The 21,318-nt window shown below is 46.3% G+C and overlaps 2 protein-coding genes across 2 annotated transcripts in view; one reads left to right on the top strand and one right to left on the bottom strand.

Annotated features, from left to right (window-relative positions):
* Positions 1-11,857, top strand: part of ZFP28 (ZFP28 zinc finger protein) — a 41,322-nt gene extending 29,465 nt beyond the window's left edge. The window contains exon 8 of the mRNA XM_068992206.1: positions 10,152-11,857. Within this exon, the coding sequence (XP_068848307.1) occupies positions 10,152-11,857 (1,706 nt within the window). The remainder of the gene's footprint in view (positions 1-10,151) is intronic.
* The window catches only part of LOC138097115 (zinc finger protein 805-like), a 724,976-nt gene that overhangs the window by 646,170 nt on the left and 57,488 nt on the right, over positions 1-21,318 (bottom strand). The window lies entirely within an intron of this gene.

The following is a 21,318-nucleotide window of genomic DNA, read 5'->3' as shown; positions in this document are numbered from 1 at the left end:
AGGTGCACACTTTATTGATTTCATCAGGGTTTCTTTCTCCGATGAGTTCACTTTCCCGAGTGTCACAGGTGCACAGTTTATTGTTTTAATCAGGGTTTCATTCAGCAGCGATTCGGTTTCCAGAGTGTCAGAAGTGCACAGTTCATTGATCGATCAGGGTTTCATTCAGCAGTGACTTTACTTTCCCCCGTGTCAGAGGTGCACAGTGTATTGATTCCATCCGGGTTCCATTTAGCAGTGAGTTCACTTTCCCGAGGGTGAGAGGTGCACAGGTTATTTTTTCATCACGGTTTCATTCCGATGTGAGTTCACTCTCCCGTGTGTGAGAGGTGCACAATTCATTGTTTCATCAGGGTTTCATTCAGCTGTGAGTTCACTATCCTGAATGTCAGAGGTACTCACATTATTGATTCCATCAGCGTTTCATTGAGCGGTGAGTTCACTTTGCTCAAGTGTCAGAGTTACACGTTTTATTGATTTTTATCAGGGTTTCTTTCTCCGGTGAGTTCACTTTCCGGAGTGTCAGAGGTGCACAGTTTATTGTTTTCATCAGGGTTTCATTCAGCAGCGAGTTCAGTTTCCGGAGTGTCACAGGTGCACAGTTCATTGATTCGATCAGGGTTTCATTTAGCAGTGACTTCACTTTCCGGCGTGTCAGAGGTGCACAGTTTATTGATTCCATCAGCGTTTCATTGAGCAGTGATATCACTTTCCCGAGTGTTAGAGGTGCACAGTTTACTGGTTTCATTAGGGATGCATTTAGCAGTGAGTTCACTTTCTCTAGTGTCACAGGTGCACAGTTTATTGATTTCATCAGAGTTTCATTCTCCGGTGAGTTCCCTTTCCCTAGCGTCAGAGGTGCACAGTTTATTGATTCCATCATGTTCCATTCAGCAGTGAGTTGTCTTTCCCGAATGTCAGAGGTGCACAGTTATTGACTTCATTCATTTCATCACGGTTTCATTCTCCAGTTAGTTCACTTTCCTAGTGTCAGAGGTGCACAGTTTATTGATTTCATCAGGGTTTCTTTCTCCGGTGTCTTAACTTTCCCGAGTGTCAGAAGTGCAGTTTACTGGTTTCATTAGGGTTTCATTTAGAAATGAGTTCACTTTCTCTAGTGTCAGAGGTGCACACTTTATTGATTTCATCAGGGTTTCATTCTCCAGTGAGTTCACTTTCCCTAGTGTCAGAGGTGCACAGTTTATTGTTTTCATCAGGGTTTCTTTGAGCAGTGAGTTCACTTCCCCAATTGTCAGAGGTGCACATTTTATTGATTTCATCAGGGTTTCTTTCTCCGCTGAGTTCACTTTCCCGAAAGTCACAGGTGCACAGTTTGTTGTTTTCTTCAAGGTTTCATTCAGCAGTGGGTTCTGTTTCCAGAGTGTCAGAAGTGCACAGTTCATTGATTCGATCAGGGTTTCATTCAGCAGTGACTTTACTTTCCCGCGAGTCAGAGGTGCACAGTGTATTGATTCCATCAGCGTTTCATTGAGCAGTGAGTTCACTTTCCCGAGTGTTAGAGGTGCACAGTTTATTGATTACATTCAGGGTTTGGTTCAGCAGTGACTTCATGTTCCCGAGTGTCAGAGGTGCACATTATAGTGTTTTCACAGGGCTTCATTGAGCAGTGAGGTCACTTTTATGATGGCAGAGGTGCACACTTTATTGATTTCATCAGGGTTTCATTCTCCAGTGACTTAACTTTCCCCAGTGTCTGAGGTGCCCTGTTTAGTGTTTTCATCAGGGCTTCATTGAGCAGTGAGTTCACTCTCCTGATGGCAGAGGTGCACAGTTTATTGATTCCATCAGGGTTCCATTCAGCAATGAGTTCACTTTCCCGAGTGTGAGAGGTGCAAAGGTTATTTTTTCATCACAGTTTCATTCCGCTGTGAGTTCACTTTCCCGAGTGTGAGAGGTGCACAGTTCATTGTTTCATCAGGGTTTCATTCAGCTGTGAGTCCACTATCCTGAATGTCAGAGGTACACACTTTATTGATTTCATCAGCGTTTCATTGAGCAGTGAGTTCAGTTTGCTAAGTGTCAGAGTTACACATTTTATTGATTTCATCAGGGTTTCTTTCTCCGATGAGTTCACTTTCCCGAGTGTCACAGGTGCACGGTTTATTGATTTCATCAGGATTTCATTATCCAGTGAGTTCACTTCCCCGACTGTCAGAGGTGCACAGTTCATTGATTCGATCAGGGTTTCATTCAGGAGTTACTTTACTTTCCCCCGAGTCAGAGGTGCACAGTGTATTGATTCCATCAGCTTTTCATTGAGCAGTGAGTTCACTTTCCCAAGTGTCAGAGGTGCAGAGTTTATTGATTTCATTCAGGGTTTGGTTCAGCAGTGACTTCATGTTCCCGAGTGTCAGAGGTGCACAGTTTAGTGTTTTCACCAGGGTTTCATTGAGCAGTGAATTCACTTTTCTGATGGCAGAGCTGCACACTTTATTGATTTCATCAGGGTTTCATTCTCCGGTGACTTAAGTTTCTCTAGAGTCTGAGGTGCACTGTTTAGTGTTTTCACCAGGGCTTCATTGAGCAGTGAGTTCACTTTCCTGATGGCAGAGGTGCACAGTTTATTGATTCTATCAGGGTTCCATTCAGCAGTGAGTTCACTTTCCCGAGTGTGAGAGGTGCAAAGGTTATTTTTTCATCACGGTTTCATTCCGCTGTGAGTTCACTATCCCAAATGTCAGAGGTACGCACTTGATTGATTCCATCAGCGTTTCATTGAGCAGTAAGTTCACTTTGCCAAGTATCAGAGTTACATGTTTGATTGATTTTATCAGGGTTCTTTCTCCGGTGAGTTCACTTTCCCGAGTGTCAGAGGTGCACAGTTTATTGATTTCATCACAGTTTCATTCAGCAGTGACTTAGCTTTCCTGGTGTCACAGGTGCACAGTTTATTGATTTCATCAGGGTTTCATTTAGCAGTGAGTTCACTTTCCCGAGGGTCAGAGGTGCACATTTTACTGATTTCATCAGGGTTTCTTTCCCCAGTGAGTTCACTTTCTGGAGTGTCAGAGGTGCAGTTTATTGTTTTCATCAGGGTTTCATTCAGCAGCGAGTTCGGTTTCCGGAGTGTCACAGGTGCACAGTTCATTGATCAATCAGGGTTTCATTCAGCAGTGACTTCACTTTCCGGCGTGTCAGAGGTGCACAGTGTATTGATTCCATCAGTGTTTCATTGAACAGTGATTTCACTTTCCCGAGTGTCAGAGGTGCACAGTTTACTGGTTTCATTAGTGTTTCATTTAGCAGTGAGTTCACTTTGTCTAGTGTCAGAGGTGCACACTTTATTGATTTCATCAGGGTTTCATTCTCCGTTGAGTTCGCTTTGCCTAGCGTCAGAGGTGCACAGTTTATCGATCCATCACGTTCCATTAAGCAGTGAGTTCTCTTTCCCGAATGTCAGAGGTGCATAGTTTATTGATTTCATTAGGGTTTCATTGAGCAGTGATTTCACTTTCCCAAGTGTCAGAGGTGCACAGTTTATCGGTTTCATCAGGGTTTCATTGAGCAGTGAGTTCACTTTAATCATGGCAGAGGTGCACACTTTATTGATTACATCAGGGTTTCATTTTCCAGTGACTTAACTTTCCCGAGTGTCAGAAGTGCAGTTTACTGGTTTCATTAGGGTTTCATTTAGCAGTGAGTTCACTTTCTCTGGTGTCATAGTTGCACACTTTATTGAGTTCATCAGGGTTTTGTTCTCCAGTGAGTTCACTTTCCCGAGTGTTAGAGGTCCACAGTTTATTGTTTTCATCAGGGTTTCATTGAGCAGTGAGTACACTTCCCCAAGTGTCAGAGGTGCACATTTTATTGATTTCTTCAGGGTTTCATTCAGCAGTGAGTTCACTTTCCCGAGTGTCAGAGGTGCACAGTTTATTGATTTCATCAGGGTTTCATTCAGAGGTAAGTTCTCCCTCCCGAGTGTCAGAGATGCACAGTTTATTGATTTCATCAGGGTTTCATTCAGACTGACTTCACTTTCCCGAGTCTCGGAGGTGCACAGTTTATTGATTCTGTCATGGTTCCATTCAGCTGTGAGTTCTCGCTTGTCAGAGGTGCGCAGTTTATTGATTTCATCAGGGTTTCATTGAGCAGTGAGTTCACTATCCCGTGCGTCAAAGGGTACACAGTTTATTGTTTTTTCAGGGTTTCATTCAAAGGTGAGTTCACTTTCCCGAGTGTTAGAGATGCACAGTTTATTGATTCTCTCTTGGCTGCATTCAGCTGTGAGTTCTCTTTCCCGAGTGTCAGAGGTGCACATTTTATTGGTTGCATTCAAGGTTTCATTGAGCAGTGAGTTCACTTTCCCGAGTGTCCGAGGTGCACAGTTTATTGCTTTCAGTCACGGTTTCCTTCACAGTGAGTTTACTTTCGTGCGTGTCAGAGGTACACACTTTATTGATTCATTCAGAGTTTCATTGAGCAGTGAGTTCACTTTCCCAAGTGTCACAAGTGCACTGTTTATTGATTTCATTCATGGTTTCCTTCAGCAGTGAGTTCACTTTCCTGAGTGTGAGAGGTGCACAGTTTATTGTTTCACACGGTTTCATTCAGCTGTGAGTTCACTTTCCCAAGTGTCAGAAGTGCACCTTTTATTGATTACATCAGCGATTCATTGAGCAGTGAGTTCACTTTCCCAAGTCTCGGAGGTGCACAGTTTATTGATTTCTTCTGCGTTTCTTTCAGCACTGTCTTCACTTTCCCGAGTGTCGGAGGTGCACAGTTTCTTGATTCTTCAGAGTTTCATTGAGAAGTGAGTTCACTTTCCCAAGTGTTAGAGGTGCACAGTTAATTAATTCCGTCATGGTTCCATTCAGCTGTGAGTTCTCTTTCCCGAGTGTCAGAGGTGCACAATTTATTGATTTCATCAGGGTTTCCTTCAGCATTGAGTTCACTTTCCCGAACGTCAAAAGGTACACAGTTTATTGTGTTCATCAGGGTTTCATTCAGAGGTGAGTTCACTTTCACTAGAGACCGAGGTGAACAGTTTATTGATTACATCACGGTTTCATTCAGCACTGACTTCCCTTTAACGAGTTTCGGAGGTGTAGTGTTTATTCATTTTTCAGGGCTTCATTCACCGGTGAGTTCACTTTCCCGCGTGTCAGAGGTGCACAGTTTATTGTTTTCATCAGGGTTTTTTTCAGCAGCGAGTTTGGTTCCCGGAGTGTCAGTGGTGCACAGTTCATTGATTCGATCAGGGTTTCATTCAGCAGTGACTTCACTTTCCGGCGTGTCAGAGGTGCACAGTGTATTGATTCCATCAGCGTTTCATTGAGCAGTGATTTCACTTTCCCGAGTATTAGAGGTGCACAGTTTATTGATTCCATCTTGGTTCCATTCAGCTGTGAGTTCTCGCGTGTCAGAGGTGCATAGTTTATTATTTTCATCAGGGTTTCATTGAGCAGTGAGTTCACTATCCCACGCGTCAAAATGTACACTGTTTATTGTTTTCATCAGGGTTTCATTCAGAGGTGAGTTCACTTTCCCGAGTGTCGGAGGTGTACAGTATATTGATTTCATCACGGTTTCATTCAGCACTGACTTCACTTTCCGTGGTGTCAGAGGTGCACAGTATATTGATTTCATCAGCGATTCACTGAGCAGTGAGTTCACTTTCCCAAGTGTTTAGATGCACAGTTTATTGATTCTATCTTGGTTCCATTGAGCTGTTAGTTCTCTTTACCGAGTGTCAGAGGTGACAGTTTATTGCTTTCAGTCACAGTTTCCTTCAGCAGTGAGTTTACTTTCCTGTGTGTCAGAGGTACACACTTTATTGATTCATTTAGCATTTCTTTGATCAGTGAGTTCACTTTCCCAAGGGTCACAGTTGCACAGTTTATTGATTTCATTCATGGTTTCGTTCAGCAGTGAGTTCACTTTCCCGTGTGTGAGAGGTGCACAGTTTATTGTTTAACACGGTTTCATTCAGCTGTGAGTTCACTTTCCCCCGTTTCAGAAGTGCCCACTTTATTGATTCCATCAGTGATTCATTGAGCAGTGAGTTCACTTTCCCGAGTGTCAGAGGTGCACAGTTTATTGATTTCTTCAGGGTTTCATTCAGCACTGACTTTACTTTCCCGAATCTGGGAGGTGTACACTTTATTGATTCTTCATGGTTTCATTCTCTGGTGAGTTCACTTTCCCGAGTGTGAGAGGTGCAGAGTTTATTTATTCCATCAGCGTTTCATTGATCATGAGTTCACTTTCCCGAGTGTCAGAGGTCCACAGTGTTTTGATTTCATTCAGGGTTTCATTGAGCAGTGAGTTCACTTTCCCAAGTGTCAGACTTGCACAGTTTATTGATTTCATTCAGGGTTTCATTCAGCTGTGAGTTCACTTTCCCCAGTGTCAGAGGTGCACACTTTATTGATTCCATAGCGATTCATTGAGCAGTGAGTTCACTTTCCTGGGTGTCAGTGGTACACAGTTTCTTGATTCTTCAGGGTTTCATTGAACAGTGCATTCACTTTCTGAAGTGTTAGAGGTGCACAGTTTATTGATTTCACCAGGGATTCATTCATCATTGAGTTCACTTTCGCGAGTGTCAAAAGGTACACGGTTTATTGATTTCATCAGGGTTTCCTTCAGAGGTGAGTTCACTTTCCCGAGTGTCGGAGGTGTACAGTTTATTGATTCTTCAGGGCTTGATTCTCCGGTGAGTTCACTTTCCCGAGTGTCAGAGGTGCACAGTTTATCGTTTTCATCAGGGTTTCATTCAGCAGCGAGTTCGGTTTCTGGAGTGTAAGAGGTGCACCGTTCATTGATTCGATCATGGTTTCATTCAGCAGTGACTTCACTTTCCGGCGTGTCTGAGGTGCACAGTGTATTGATTCCATCAACGTTTCATTGAGCAGTGAGTTCACTTTCCTGAGTGTCAGATGTGCACAGTTTATTGTTTTCATCAGGGTTTCATTGAGAAGTGATTTCACTTTCCCGAGTGTCAGAGGTGCACAGTTTACTGGTTTCAATAGAGTTTTATTTAGCAGTGAGTTAACTTTCCCCAGTGTCAGAGGTGCACACTTTATTGATTTCATCAGTGTTTTTGATTCAGCACTGAGTACACTTTCCTGAGTGTGTGTGCTGCAGAGTTTATTGTTTCCATCAGGGTTTCATTGAGCAGTGAGTTCACTTTTCTAAGTGTGAGACGTGCACACTTATTGATTTCTTCAGGGTTTCTTTCAGCAGTGACTTCACTTTCCCGAGTGTCGGAGGTGTACAGTTTAGTGTTTTCATCAGGGCTTCACTGAGCAGTGAGTTCACGTTCCTGATGGCAGAGGTGCACAGTTTATTGATTTCATAAGGGTTTCATTCAGCAGTGTGTACACTTTCCCGACTCTCAGAGGTGCACAGTTTATTGATTCGATCAGGGTTTCATTCAGCAGTGAGTTCACGTTCCCACCGGTCAGAGGTGCACGGATTATTGATTTCATTCAGCGTTTCGTTCAGCAGTGAGTTCACTTTCCCGAGTGTCGTAGGTGCTCAGTTTATTGATTCTTCAGGGTTTCATTCAGCAGTGAGTTCACTTTCCCGAGTGTTAGGGGTGCACAGTTTATTTATTCTGTCATGGTTCCATTTAGCTGTGAGTTCTCTTTCCCGATTGTCAGAGGTGCACAGTTCACTGATTCCATCAGGGTTTCATTCAGCAGCGAGTTCACTTTCCAGACTGAGGTGCACAGTTTATTGATTGGATCCGCGTTTCATTCAGCAGTGAGTTCACTTTCCCGAGTGTCAGAGGTGCACAGTTTATTGATTTCATCAGGGTTTCATTCAGCAGTGAGTTCACTTCCCGAGCGTCAAAATTGCCCAGTTTATTGATTTCATCACGATTTCATTCAGCACTGACTTCACTTTCCCGAGTGACGGAGGTGTACACTTTATTGATCCTTCAGGGTTTCATTGTCCGGTGAGTTCACTTTCCTGAGTGTTAGAGGTGCACAGTTTATTGATTCTTCAGGGTTTCATTGAGCATTGAGTTCACTTTCCTGAGTGTTAAAGGTGCACAGTTTATTCATTCCGTCATGGTTCCATTCAGCTGTGAGTTCTCTTTCCCGAGTGTCAGAGGTGCAGAGTATATTAATTTCATCTGGGTTTCATTCAGCAATGAGTTCACTTTCCCAACTCAGAGGTGCACCGTTTATTGATTCGATCACAGTTTCATTCAGCAGTGAGTTCACTTTCCCAGGTGTCAGAGTTGCACAGTTTATTGATTTCATCAGGGTGTCTTTCTCCGGTGAGTTCACTTTCCCAATTGTCAAAGGTGCACAGTTTCATTCAGAGGTGAGTTCACTTTCCCAAGTGTCAGAGTTGCACAGTTTATTGATTTCATCTCGGTTTCATTCAGGAGTGAGTTCACTTCCCCGACTGTCAGAGGTGCACAGTTCATTGATTCGATCAGGGTTTCATTCAGCTATGACTTCACTTTCTGGCGTGTCAGAGGTGCACAGTGTATTGATTCCATCCGTGTTTCATTGCCAATGTGTTCACTTTCCTGAGTGTCAGAGGTGCACAGTTTATTGATTTCATCAGGGTTTCATTGAGCAGGCGGTTCACTATCCCGTGCGTCAAAAGGTACACAGTTTATTGTTTTCATCAGGGTTTCATTCAGAGGTGAGTTCACTTTCCTGAGTGTCCGAGGTGTACATTTTATTGATTTCATCAGGGTTTCATTCTGTGGTGAGTTCACTTTCCCTTGCGTCAGAGGTGCACAGTTTATTGATTCCATCACGTTCCATTCAGCAGTGAGTTCTTTCCCGAATGTCAGAGGTGCACAGTTTATTAATTTCATTATGGTTCATTGAGCAATGATTTCACTTTCCCGAGTGTCAGAGGTGCACAGTTTACTGGTTTCATTAGGGTTTCATTTAGCAGTGAGTTAACTTTCTCTAGTGTGAGAGGTTGACACTTTATTGATTTCATCAGGGTTTCATTCTCCAGTGAGTTCACTTTCTTGTGTGTCAGAGGTGCACAGATTGTTTTCATCAGGGTTTCATTCAGAGTTGAGTTCACTTTCCCGAGTGTCCGAGGTGCACAGTTTATTGATTTGATCACGGTTTCATTCCGCACTGACTTAACTTTCCTGAGTGTCGGAGGTGTACAGTTTATTGATTCTTCAGGGTTTCATTCTCCAGTGAGTTGACTTTCCGGAGCGTCACAGGTGCACAGTTTATTGATTTCATCCCGGTTTCATTCAGCAGTGAGTTCACTTTCCCGAGTGTTAGAGGGCCACAGTTTATTGCTTTCATTCAGGGTTTCATTGAGCAGTGAGTTCACTTTCCCGAGTGTCAGAGGTGCAGAGTTTATTGGTTTCATCAGGGTTTCATTTAGCAGTGAGTTCACTTTCTCGAATGTCAGAGGTACACAGTTTATTGATTTCATCAGGGTTTAATTCAGCAGTGAGTTCACTTTCCTGAGTGTCAGAGGTGCACAGTTTCATTCAGAGGTGAGTTCACTTTCCCAAGTGTTAGAGGTGCACAGTTTATTGATTTCATCAGGGTTTCATTTAGCAATGAGTTCACTTTCCCGAATATCAGAGGTGCACAGTTTATTGATTTCATCAGGGTTTCATTAAGCAGTGGGTTCACTTTCCCCAGTGTGAGAGGTGCTCAGTTTATTGTTTTCATCAGGGTTTCATTGAGGAGTGAGTTCACTTTCCCGAATGTCAGAGGTGTACAGTTCATTGATTTCTTCCCGGTTTCATTCAGCAGTGACTTCACCTTCTTGAGTGTCAGAGGTACACAGTTTATTGATTCCATCAGGGTTCCATTCAGCAGTGAGTTCACTTTCCCGAGTATGAGAGGTGCACAGTTTATTGTTTTCATCAGGGTTCCATTCAGCAGTGAGGTCAGTTTCCCGAGTCAGACGTGTACAGTTTATTGATTTCATCAGGGTTTCATTCAGCAGTGAGTTCACTTTCCTGCATGTCCGAGGTGCACCGTTTAGTGAAGTTATATGGGATTCATTCACAAGTGAGTTCACTATTCCGTGTTTGTGAGTCGTGGGGTTTAGTTATTTCATTCGGGTTTGACTCATCAGTGAGTTTCTCCACAGTTTCCGTTTTAGCAGATTCCTCTTTTCCGCAGTGTTCCGTAAAGGAAGTGTTTTTTGTTGTGTATCCTCCTTCTATCTTTCAGGCCAGCAGTGTGTACAGGAAACTCAGGAGTTACTTTCAAAGCAGAGTTCCTTTGCTGAAGTGGTAACAGACAGAATTTCAGGCATTAACGTAGAGTGTTCCTCGCTCAGAGAAAGGTGGGAGGCTGACCGTTTGTTTGAAAGGAAGCTGGCAGGTCAGGAGACACGACTCGGGCAGGAGGCAGTCGCTCGCCACAACACCTTCTCTGAAGAGAGAGTGTGTCGGTATAACAGACCAGGTAGGTGGTTCCACCTCGACATCTCGGAAGAGGGAGGCCACCGCCCTGACTCGGTGAAGAAAGCTTTGCCCCCAAACTCAGTGCTGATAAAACATGCGGGAATCTACACGGGGAAAAAACTCTTCAAATGTCACGAATGCAAGAAAACCTTCACGCAGAGCTCGTCCCTCACCGTCCACCAGAGGATCCACACGGGCGAGAAGCCGTACAAGTGTAAGGAGTGCGGCAAGGCCTTCAGCGACGGCTCCTCCTTCGCGCGCCACCAGCGGTGCCACACGGGCAAGAAGCCCTACGAGTGCCTGGACTGCGGGAAGGCCTTCATCCAGAACACATCGCTCGTCCGCCACTGGAGGTACTACCACACCGGGGAGAAGCCCTTCGACTGCCTGGACTGCGGGAAAGCCTTCAGCGACCACATCGGGCTGAACCAGCACCGGCGGATCCACACCGGGGAGAAGCCGTACAGGTGCGAGGCGTGCGGCAAGTGCTTCCGCTACGGCTCGTCGCTGACCGTGCACCAGCGCATCCACACCGGGGAGAAGCCCTACGCGTGCGAGGTGTGCCGCAAGGCCTTCAGCCACCACGCCTCCCTCACGCAGCACCAGCGCGTGCACTCGGGGGAGAAGCCCTTCCGGTGCAAGGAGTGCGGGAAGGCCTTCAGGCAGAACATCCACCTGGCCAGCCACCTGCGGATCCACACCGGGGAGAAGCCCTTCGCGTGCGCGGACTGCGGCAAGGCCTTCAGCATCAGCTCGCAGCTGGCCACCCACCAGCGGATCCACACCGGGGAGAAGCCCTACGCCTGCAAGGTGTGCAGCAAGGCCTTCACCCAGAAGGCCCACCTGGCGCAGCATCAGAAGACGCACACGGGGGAGAAGCCCTACGAGTGCAAGGAGTGCGGGAAGGCCTTCAGCCAGACCACGCACCTGGTGCAGCACCAGCGCGTCCACACGGGGGAGAAGCCCTACAAGTGCCTGCAGTGCGGGAAGGCCTTCGGCGACAACTCGTCCTGCACGCAGCACCAGAGGCTGCACACGGGCCAGAGGCCCCACGGCTGCGCCGAGTGCGGGAAGGCCTTCAAGACCAAGTCGTCCCTCACCTGCCACCGCCGGAGCCACACCGGCGAGAAGCCGTACGAGTGCAGCGCCTGCGGCAAGGCCTTCAGCCACCGGCAGTCCCTGAGCGTCCACCAGCGGATCCACTCCGGGAAGAAGCCCTACGAGTGCAAGGAGTGCCGGAAGACCTTCATCCAGATCGGCCACCTCAACCAGCACAAGAGGGTGCACTCGGGGGAGCGGCCGCCCGGCCCCAGGCGGAGCCGCAGGGCCTTCCGGCAGGGCCCGCACTTTGCGCAGGCGCGGACACACCCGGGAGAGGCGCCCGCGCACCCCGCTCCCTCGGCGAGCCCCGCGGACCTCTTACCCACGTTCCTCTGGAGCCCGCCCTCACTGCCATCCCTGCCGTCCTGAGACGCCGCTCTGCAGGCCGCCGATGGCCGCGCTGCACACCCCGTCTCCCTCTTGCTTGGGTACTGCCCCGTTCTTGTCCTGTTTCCTCTTCAGGTTGCCAGTTGAACTGAACGCGGAATTCGTTTACGCCTCACGTGAAAATCGGTGACGCGATCCTTCAGATCGGTGAATGTGTAAGACGTATGTAGCAGGACCAGCGGTCCATACCAAGGGATGAGTGTGTTAGCTCTTTATAGAACATTAGTTTTGGACACAGAAAAGTTTCCATTGGCAACTGACAAAACGATGCACAGAAGGAAGCTAAGGATTTTAGATCAGGAATGCGTGATTCAAGATAGTCAGTGAGGCTTTTCCGGTTTTGGTTTAAAACTCAGTTCCATAACACTGCGTGAGTACTGGGCCTTTTCATGTATCTGCCTGTGTGAGGCGCTGTGACCTTGTTGATGAGAGAATCACAGCATTCTGCAAGACTCGATCATTTAAAGTCACTTGGGTAAAGTCAAGTCACTCAGTCGTGTCCGACTCTTTGCGACCCCGTGAACCGCAGCCCACCAGGCTCCTCAGTCCATGGGATTCTCCAGGCAAGAATACTGGAGTGGGTTACCATTTCCTTCTCCAGGGGATCTTCCTGCAGGGATTGAACCCGGGTCTCCCGCATTGGAGGTAGACGCTCTAACCTCTGAGCCACCAGGGCTTTTGAGTAAATTCCATTAAACTTAAGGAACCACTCACCTTCAGGCAAATTGATCTGGACTATGACTCACGGCCCAAGTTTCACTGACTGTGTTCAAACAGCCCATGGCCTAATTTTTAAAAATCATTTTAATGGGGAAACAGTGGAAAGAATAATAGTTTATGACAGCACGACAATGACATGGAATTTAAATTTCAGAGCCCATAAGTAAAGCCTGATTGGCCCACAGCTGTGGCTCACAGTATGGGCACATGCTGCCTGGGGCAGCTGTCAGGCCGCAACAGCAAAGCTGAGAAGCTGCAGCAGAGACACCGTCATCCGCAAAACCGCAAGCATTTACTTACTAGCTTGCCACCTCGTGGTCCCCTGCAGAGAGAAAAAAAGTATAGAAAAGGTTTTAAGTATTTGTCTGAGAATAATACAACTATCCCATTAAAAATAAGAAAAACTCTAAAGCAATTTTTGTATAGAGGTGAAAGGACATTATTAAAGCATCAAACAATAGGAAATATGAGGAAATAATGTCCACAAAAGGAGAAATAACGATATTTTCCGAGATGAAGTACTACCATTAAAATGTTTGTAAATTGCCGTTCACAACAGGGTCCCAGTAGGATATGTTTGCTCTGACAGTTTTAGTGGAAAACACGGAAGGATGGTTTGTCAAACATAGCAGGACATTTAAAAAATGTTTTGGTTTATAATCAGATTGGCTTCCGTGGGTGTAAAGAATCCAGCTGCCAGTGCAAGAGATGCAGGTTCAAACCCTGAGTGGGAAAGATCCCCAGGAGAAGGAAACGGCAACCCACTCCAGTATCCTTGCCTGGAGAATCCCACTGACAGAGGAGCCTAGCTGCTATAGTCCACAGGGTCCCAAAGAGTCAGACGCAAGTTAGCAACTAAACAACCACCTATATTTAAGATTAGGTTTTCATCATTGGGGAAATGATGTTTTAATAATCAGTTACCCAGTTTCCAAAACAACATACCTAGACCTTACAAAGAAATATGAGACAATTGTATTTAGCAGCTCTAATTATGACATAAATGGCAGGCAACCCACTCCAGTATTCTTGCCTGGAGACTCCCATGGACAGAGGAGCTTGGCGGGCTACAGTCCATGGGGTCACAAGAGTCGGACACAGCTTAGCAACTAAACCACCACCACCAAACACAGAAAGGAGAGAGGCTTTACTGAGTAGGACGTGGAGCCCTGGAAGGCATGAAGACCATAAGCCAGCCCATACAAAGACTTAAATCGACTTTGGCATGGCGGAAGGTGCCAAAAAGATGTACTAGAAAACTGGCAGAAAATAACCATGTGTACGAATAAATGTGTCGTTGAAGAACAGAGTGCTGTGACACACAGAGCGGGGAAATGGGCGGTGCATGCCAACAGGTGCGTCGCGCTTGGAGAGCTCAAAGAGCACGCGTGAGGTCCTTAAGCCCATTGGTCGGGAAGTTACAAATTTAGTGCCAGCCAGTCTTGACTCTCAGACGGCTTAAGGCCTAGCCTGGTTAATATGCTGTGCCTGTATCAGTGTGGAAAACAGGAGGCTGCTCGTCATTACCCTGGTCAACGCGCCTGCTCTGGTTTGGGGTGGCAATGTGGCATGACCTGTCCGCTTCATAAACATGCGTTCCTTTTGAAACAGGAACTCTAGATCTACGAGTTTCGTCCCACTGGAATAAATATATAAGTATAAATAACGTTTATTGTAAAGTTTTAATTATGACACAGATTGATGACATTGTGATTATTCAGTACAGTATTGTCCAGTTAATATAAAGATGAAATTCTATGTTTGCTCCTATGGAGTATTGTCATACAGAATATATTAAATATGTGATTTGTAGAACCTTATGTGTAAAATGATCTTGTAGTCATATAGAGTCAAAATATTTAATATGTGTGTGCACGCATGTGTGTCTGTTTATGAGTTGGCTAACAAGTTGATTCAGGTTTTCCATGTTAAAACCCAAATTAAGTTTTTGACCAACCCAATATGTGTATTTTTTCAATATATATTGAAATCTGTTTTTGTCTTTAACACGTTAGCCCTTTGTTGGCACTTGACAGTACAACAACCCAGTCAGATTTTTCATTCTTTGTATTTTGATTGGAAACTCAGGGCCAATATTAGGCTTCATATATGGGTTTCCCTTATGGCTCAACTGGTAAAGAATCCTCCTGCAATGCGGGAGACTTGGGTTCAATCCCTGGGTTGGGAAGTTCCCCTGGAGAAGGGAACGGCTGCCCACCTCAGTATTCTGGCCTGGAGAATTCCATGGAATGTATAGTCCATGGGGTCGCAAAGAGTCGGGACGTGACTGAGAAGCTTTCACTTTCACAGGCCATAAGGGATGTTTTCTTGTAGTTCACTCTTCAGCTTGGTTGGCTCTGCCCCTCCTTGTGCTAGCTGTTAAGGATGTGGAATGCCACTCCTGGACTGCAGATAGGTGGAACTGAGTCAGCCTTTGGAAGCACCTAAATATTTCTGCGTCTCTACCTATGTGATGCATTTAAATGATTCCTGCTTCCCCACATCCTAGTTTTGTTAAGTTCTTTAGATCTTCAAGGCCCCTGGGATCCTTCCAATACTGTAACTTCGAAGTTAAAGTCATCTTTTATGCTCATGTAGAAATTGGTGATTCTAGAGGGTGATTCTCAGAACTACGGAGAAGCTGTATATTGAGGACTGGTTGAAAGAGATCAAAAGAGAAACGAAATCCCATGTTTTATTAGTAAGGAATACTCATGATACAGCAGGATCACAAGCCCACTGCGCACAGGGGCTGGAGAGCTCTTAGCAAAAACTAACGGCGATGAGAAATGCTGGCTTCAAGGGTAAATGTGATGCTCTTTTACAAGTGAATCAGATAATTAAACTGAAACGTCAGTTCTTCGACCTGTGCGGGCTAAGTCGCTTCCGTCGTGTCCGAATCTATGCGACCCTATGGACTGTGGCCTGCCAGGCTCCTCTGTCCATGGAATTCTCCAGGCAAGAATAGTGGAGTGGGTTCCCTCAGGGGATCTTCCCATTCCAGGGATCCGACCGGTGTCTCTTAAGTCTCATGCACTGGTAGGCGGGTTCTTTACCACTAGCGCCCCTTGGGAAGCCCTCTTCAATCGGCAGACTTTTGGAAATTACCTGCCTCCCCTTGCCCCCGATCCCAGCCACCACATGTGTACACACAGTCATAAAGCACCAGGAGAAATCCAAAATCTCCAGCCTCGGTCTATCCTGGAGGCTCCGCCCGCTTCCCGGACCATCCTCGGGCTCCATGCGCCTGCGCGCTCCACGCACCCTGTGACCCCGCCCACTATCGGCCGCAGCTAGCCGGGTCTCAGCTCGCTGAACCTAACAGCTGCGCCTGCGCAGTGCGAGCCCGGAGACGGCTCCCAGAAGCCCCCGGGAGGTAGCCAGGACTTCTGGACCCAGAGTCGGAGCTGTGAGGCTTCCAGGCCGGCCCATTCCGGAAGGGGCGGCACCGAGAAGTTACAGAGGGCGGCGGTCACCAGGCAGCGGAGAGGAGCCCTGCCTTAGCAGCCTGCTCGCCCGGCTTCAAATGCCGGCGTCCCTGTTGGGACTAAGTTGCCCAGGGGCCCTTGTGCTGTGAGGACGCGCCCACTTCTGGCAAGGAGTTGAAGCCCGGACCGAGTCTGGCCGGTTCTGAGGAGAGAGTCCGGTCCGGGTGGCGACCGCTGCTGAGCCGGGCCCAGGCAGGCGCCATACGGTCGGCGTTTCGTCTGCGCGCGGGAGGGCGGGAGTCGTGATCGTGCGCGCGTGACTTGGCGACCGGGACCGACAGTGCGTGGAGGGTGTGACCGGGGAGAGGAGGCGGGTACGTGTGTGAATGGAGGGTGTGTACGCGCAGGTGTGACGCGACTAGCGGGCGGGCGCGGAGGAGGCTGGTGTGTGACTGGGGCTCGTGTTTCTGCGCGTGTCTCTTGTGCACTTTGCCCGTCCCAGCAGCGTGTATTGGAACGAGTGAAGGATTTTACGTGGCTGAGAGCTGAAAACACCCCCGGAGGAGACCACCCCACTCCAGTCCAGCACCCCCGACTCCCCCACCGAAAGTTCGGTGTGGCCCAAAGCCTTGGAATCTTGGGAAGGTGCCCGGTCGGGGTGGGGCGGCTAAAGCCTTTCTTCCCTGCCCGCCTGGAAGATGTAGAAGTCGGGACACCAGACATGTCCACGGGCCTGAGTATGGAGGTAAGAGTGGAAATTGGGGTTGGGGGTACTGCTCGTGGGCCCAGGGACTGGAGGATGATGGCCCTGGCCTCAGACTCTGGTGGACGCAGAAGTTCAAAGATTTAAACGGTCACCTAGGACCAGAGTATGGAGCTGAATTCAGGAACTGGACTTGACTTGCCCTCCCCTTACAGGTCTGTGTGGGTGTCTCCAAGGACCCAGGGGGGAGAGCCTTCAGGATTAGAACATTACCTCTGAGTGCTCTGCTGCTCTTCAAGGAGGACCTCAGTATTTAATTTTTTTTTAATCTGTTAGTGTTAGAATATTTAATTCGGTTCAGTTGCTCAGTCGTGTCCTACTCTCTGCGACCCCATGAACTGCAGCACGCCAGGCTTCCCTATCCATCAGCAACTCCCAGAATTTACCCAAACTCATGTCTATCGCGTCGGTGATGCCATCCAACCATCTCATCCTCTGTGGTCCCCTTCTCCTCCCACCTTCCATCTTCCCCAGCATCAGGGTGTTTTCCAGTGAGTCAGTTCTTTGCATCAGGTGGCCAAAGTATTAGAGTTTCAGCTTCAGCATCAGTCCTTCCAGTGAATATTCAGGGTTGATTTCCTTTAGGATGGACTGGTTGGATCTCCTTGCAGTCAGTCCAAGGGACTCTCAAGAGCCTTCTTCAACACCACAGTTCAAAAGCATCAATTCTTTCTCACTCAGCTTTCTTAATAGTCCGACTCTCACATCCATACATGACTACTGGAAAAACCATAGCTTTGACTAGATGGACCTTTGTTGGTAAAGTAATGTCTCTGCTTTTTAATATGCTCTCTTGGTTTGTCATAGGTTTTCTTCCAAGGAGTAAGTGTCTTAATTTTATGGCTGCAGTCACCATCTGCAGTGATTTTGGAGCCCCCAAAATTTCACTGTTTCCATTGTTTCCCCATCTATTTGCCATGAAGTAATGGGACCGGATGCCATGATCTTAGTTTTCTGAATGTTGAGTTTTAAGCCAGTTTTTTTACTCTCCTCTTTCACTTTCATCAAGAGGCTTGTTAGTTCTTCACTTTCTGCCATAAGGGTGGTGTCATCTGCATATCTGAGGTTATTGATATTTCTCCCGGCAATCTTGATTCCAGCTTGTGCTTCTTCCAGTCCAGTGTTTTTCATGATGTACTCTGCGTATAAGTTAAATAAGCAGGGTGACAATATACAGCCTTGACGTACTCCTTTTCCTATTTGGAACCAGTCTGTTGTTCCATGTCCAGTTCTAACTGTTGCTTTTTGACCTGCATACAGATTTCTCAGGAGGCAGGGCAGGTGGTCTGATATTCCCATGTCTTGAAGAATTATCCATAGTTTGTTGTGATCCATATGTCAAAGACTTTGGCGTAGTCAATAAAGCAGAAATAGATGTTTTTCTGGCACTCTCTTGCTTTTTTGATGATCCAACAGATGTTGGCAATTTGATCCCTGGTTCCTCTGCCTTTTCTAAATCCAGCTTGAATATCTGAAAGTTCATGGTTCACATATTGTTGAAGCTTGGCTTGGAGAATTTTGAGCATTATTTTGCTAGTGTGTGAGATGAGCACAATTGTACAGAAGTTTGAGCATTCTTTGGGATTGGAATGAAAACTGACCTTTTCAGTCCTGTGGCCACTGCTGAGTTTTCCAGATTTGCTGGCATATTGAGTGCAGCACTTTGACAGCATCATCATTTATGATTTGAAACAGCTCAACTGGAATTCCATCACCTCCACTAGCTTTGTTTATAGTGATGCTTCCTATGGCCCACTTGACTTCATATTCCAGGATGTCTGGCTCTAAGTAAGTGATCACGTCATTGTGGTTTCTGGGTCATGAAGATCTTTTTTGTATAGTTCTGTGTATTCTTGCCACCTCTTCTTAATATCTTTTGTTTCTGTTAGGTCCATACCATTTCCTTTATTGTGCTCATCTTTGCATGAAATATTTTCTCGGTATCTCTAGTTTTCTTGAAGAGATCTCTAGTCTTTCCCATTTTATTGTTTTCCTCTATTTATTTGCATTGATTGCTGAGGAAGGCTTTCTTGTCTCTCCTTGCTATTCTTTGGAACTCTGCATTCAAATGGGTGTATCTTTCCATTTCTCCTTTGCTTTTCGCTTTTCTTCTTTTCACAGCTATTTGTAAGGCCTCCTCAGACAGCCGTTTTGCTTTTTTGCATTGCTTTTTCTTGGGGATGATCTTGATCACTGCCTCCTGTACAAAGTCACAAACCTCTGTCCATAATTCTTCAGGCACTCTGTCTATCAGATCTAATCCCCTGAATCTATTTGTCACTTTAACTGCATAATCGTAAGGGATTTGATACTCAGCCATAAAAAAGAATGGAGAAGGGAATGGCAACCCACTCCAGTGTTCTTGCTTGGAGAATCCCAGGCACAGAGGAGCCTGGTGTGCTGCCTTCTATGGAATCACACAGATTCGGACACAACTAAAGTGACTTAGCAGCAGCAGCATAAAAAGGAACTCATTTGAATCAGTTCTAATGAAGTGGATGAACCTGGGCCCTGTTTCAGAGTGAAGTGAGTCAGAAAGAAAAACAAATCTCGTATATTAACACATACATATGGAATCTAGAAAAATGATACTGATGATCCTGGTATGCCTGGTAGCAGTGGAGACGCAGCCCTAGAGGATAGATTTGTGGACACAGCTGGGGAAAGAGAGGCTGGGGAATTGAGAGAGTACCACGGAAACATATGTATTGCCATGTGTAAAACAGATATCCAGTGGGAATTTGCTGTATGATGCAAGGTGCTAGAACCTAGCACTCTAAGGACCTAGATGGGTAGGAGGGAGGTTCAAGATAGAGGGGACATGTGTATACTTAGGGCTGATTCACGTTGCTATGTTATAAATCAGTACAACATTGTAAAGCAATAATCCTCCAATTAAAAATTAATGAATTTAAAAATCTGTTAGAGTCCTGTCCCATTTATCACTGGGATGAGATGTGGGAGGAAGGCGAGATTCACAGCTTCATTTGGAAGTGCTGAGGGATCCCTGCCTTTCCGTGGCTTAGCCACCTTGTCGTTGGTGAACAGAAATATTCCCCCATTCCTGCCTCACACTGCTTTGTCTCCAGCCGCACCCCTTCACAACCAGAGTGAGTAAAGAGCCGGGGGGAGAAACACTGCCCATAGCCGTACTGAAATATTCCCCCATTCCTGCCTCACAGCCACACCCCTTCACAACCAGAGTGAGTAAAGGGGGGGGGTGGGGGGAAACACTGCCCATAGCCGTACTGTTCTTCACTTGTTTTTCTGCATGCAGTAATGGTAGCTCATGTTTACTGAGTGCTTTCTCTAGGCCAGACATGGTTCTAAGACCTTCGGGGGATATTAACACCAAACCTGAAAACAGTAGGAACTGGAAGCTATCTTATCTCCTTTTTTACAGATGAGGACACTGAGGCATAGAAAGGACAGGTAACCACTAGTAAGTGGAGGAGCCAGGATTCACATCCAAGACAGGCTGAGTCTAGAGTCCCTCTCATTCTGGGTCTCGTGTAAGCCCTTCAACATCTGCTTGGGGTGACATTCTTAACCACCTTTGACACTTGAGAAACTGACCCTGAGAAGGTTAAATAAGTTAAAGAGTTCAGATCCCAAGACCTCCACTGCAGGAGTTTTTTTCTTTAAACTTTCAGACCCAGCTTTTGTTATGTAAAATGAGGGTGATATTATATATACTGTTATAAGGATTAAGTGAGCTCATACCTGTGAAGTACATGGTGTAGTCCCTACCACATAATAACCAGTGCTTAATAAGTGTTCGCTCTTTTAATCATCATTATAATGCTTTGAAAAAGCACTGGAGTTTAGAAGAAAGAAACCAGAATCAAGTCAGTTTATCCTCTTCCTGATTGAAGAAACTTGGCTTAGGGGACAGGGGACTTCTTCAGAACTAAATAGTTTGTCACAAAGCATAATGGGAACCTGAGTCTCCTGACAGGTTTTTGGTCCAGCTATCTGCAAGCCACGTGGACTCTGTTGTAACCAAGGTGGTAATACTTCTTTCTTGGGAAGATGGCTTTTTTCAAGTCTCATAGACTCTTTGCAAATCCTTAGTCGTTATTTGCACATGGGGGATTTTTTTCTGTTATATTCTGGTGTCTGCTTGAGTAAATAACTTGGGTGGAAGTCAGGCAAATCTGCGTTGGTGACTAGGCTCCACTGTTTACAAGCTTGTGACTTGTGCAAAATACTTTACTTCCCAGAGCTTTCATATGTGAAACTGTGACAATATTCCCCATTTTTGTTGAAGATTCTGACGGTCAAATCAGAGTTTTAATATATACAGCATGCCTCATACATCTGTATTGTTATTGAAAGGGTGGATTTGGGCGAGAGAGAGATTGTGCTCAGCCTGGAAATCCAGAGCAGAGCAGAACCCCAGCTGTAAACTAAAGGTCTCCCAGCGACTTCCTGGACTGTGAGAGGAGGGTGCAGCAGGAACGGAGCGTGGAGTAGAGAACAGACGGGGCTGAAGGGCGATGCTTCTGGGCTGTGACTGTCAGAGCTTCTCA

This window comes from Capricornis sumatraensis, chromosome 20 (assembly GCF_032405125.1).
Source record: "Capricornis sumatraensis isolate serow.1 chromosome 20, serow.2, whole genome shotgun sequence".
NCBI lineage: Eukaryota > Metazoa > Chordata > Mammalia > Artiodactyla > Bovidae > Capricornis > Capricornis sumatraensis.
This window is presented reverse-complemented; position numbering and strand designations above follow the sequence as displayed.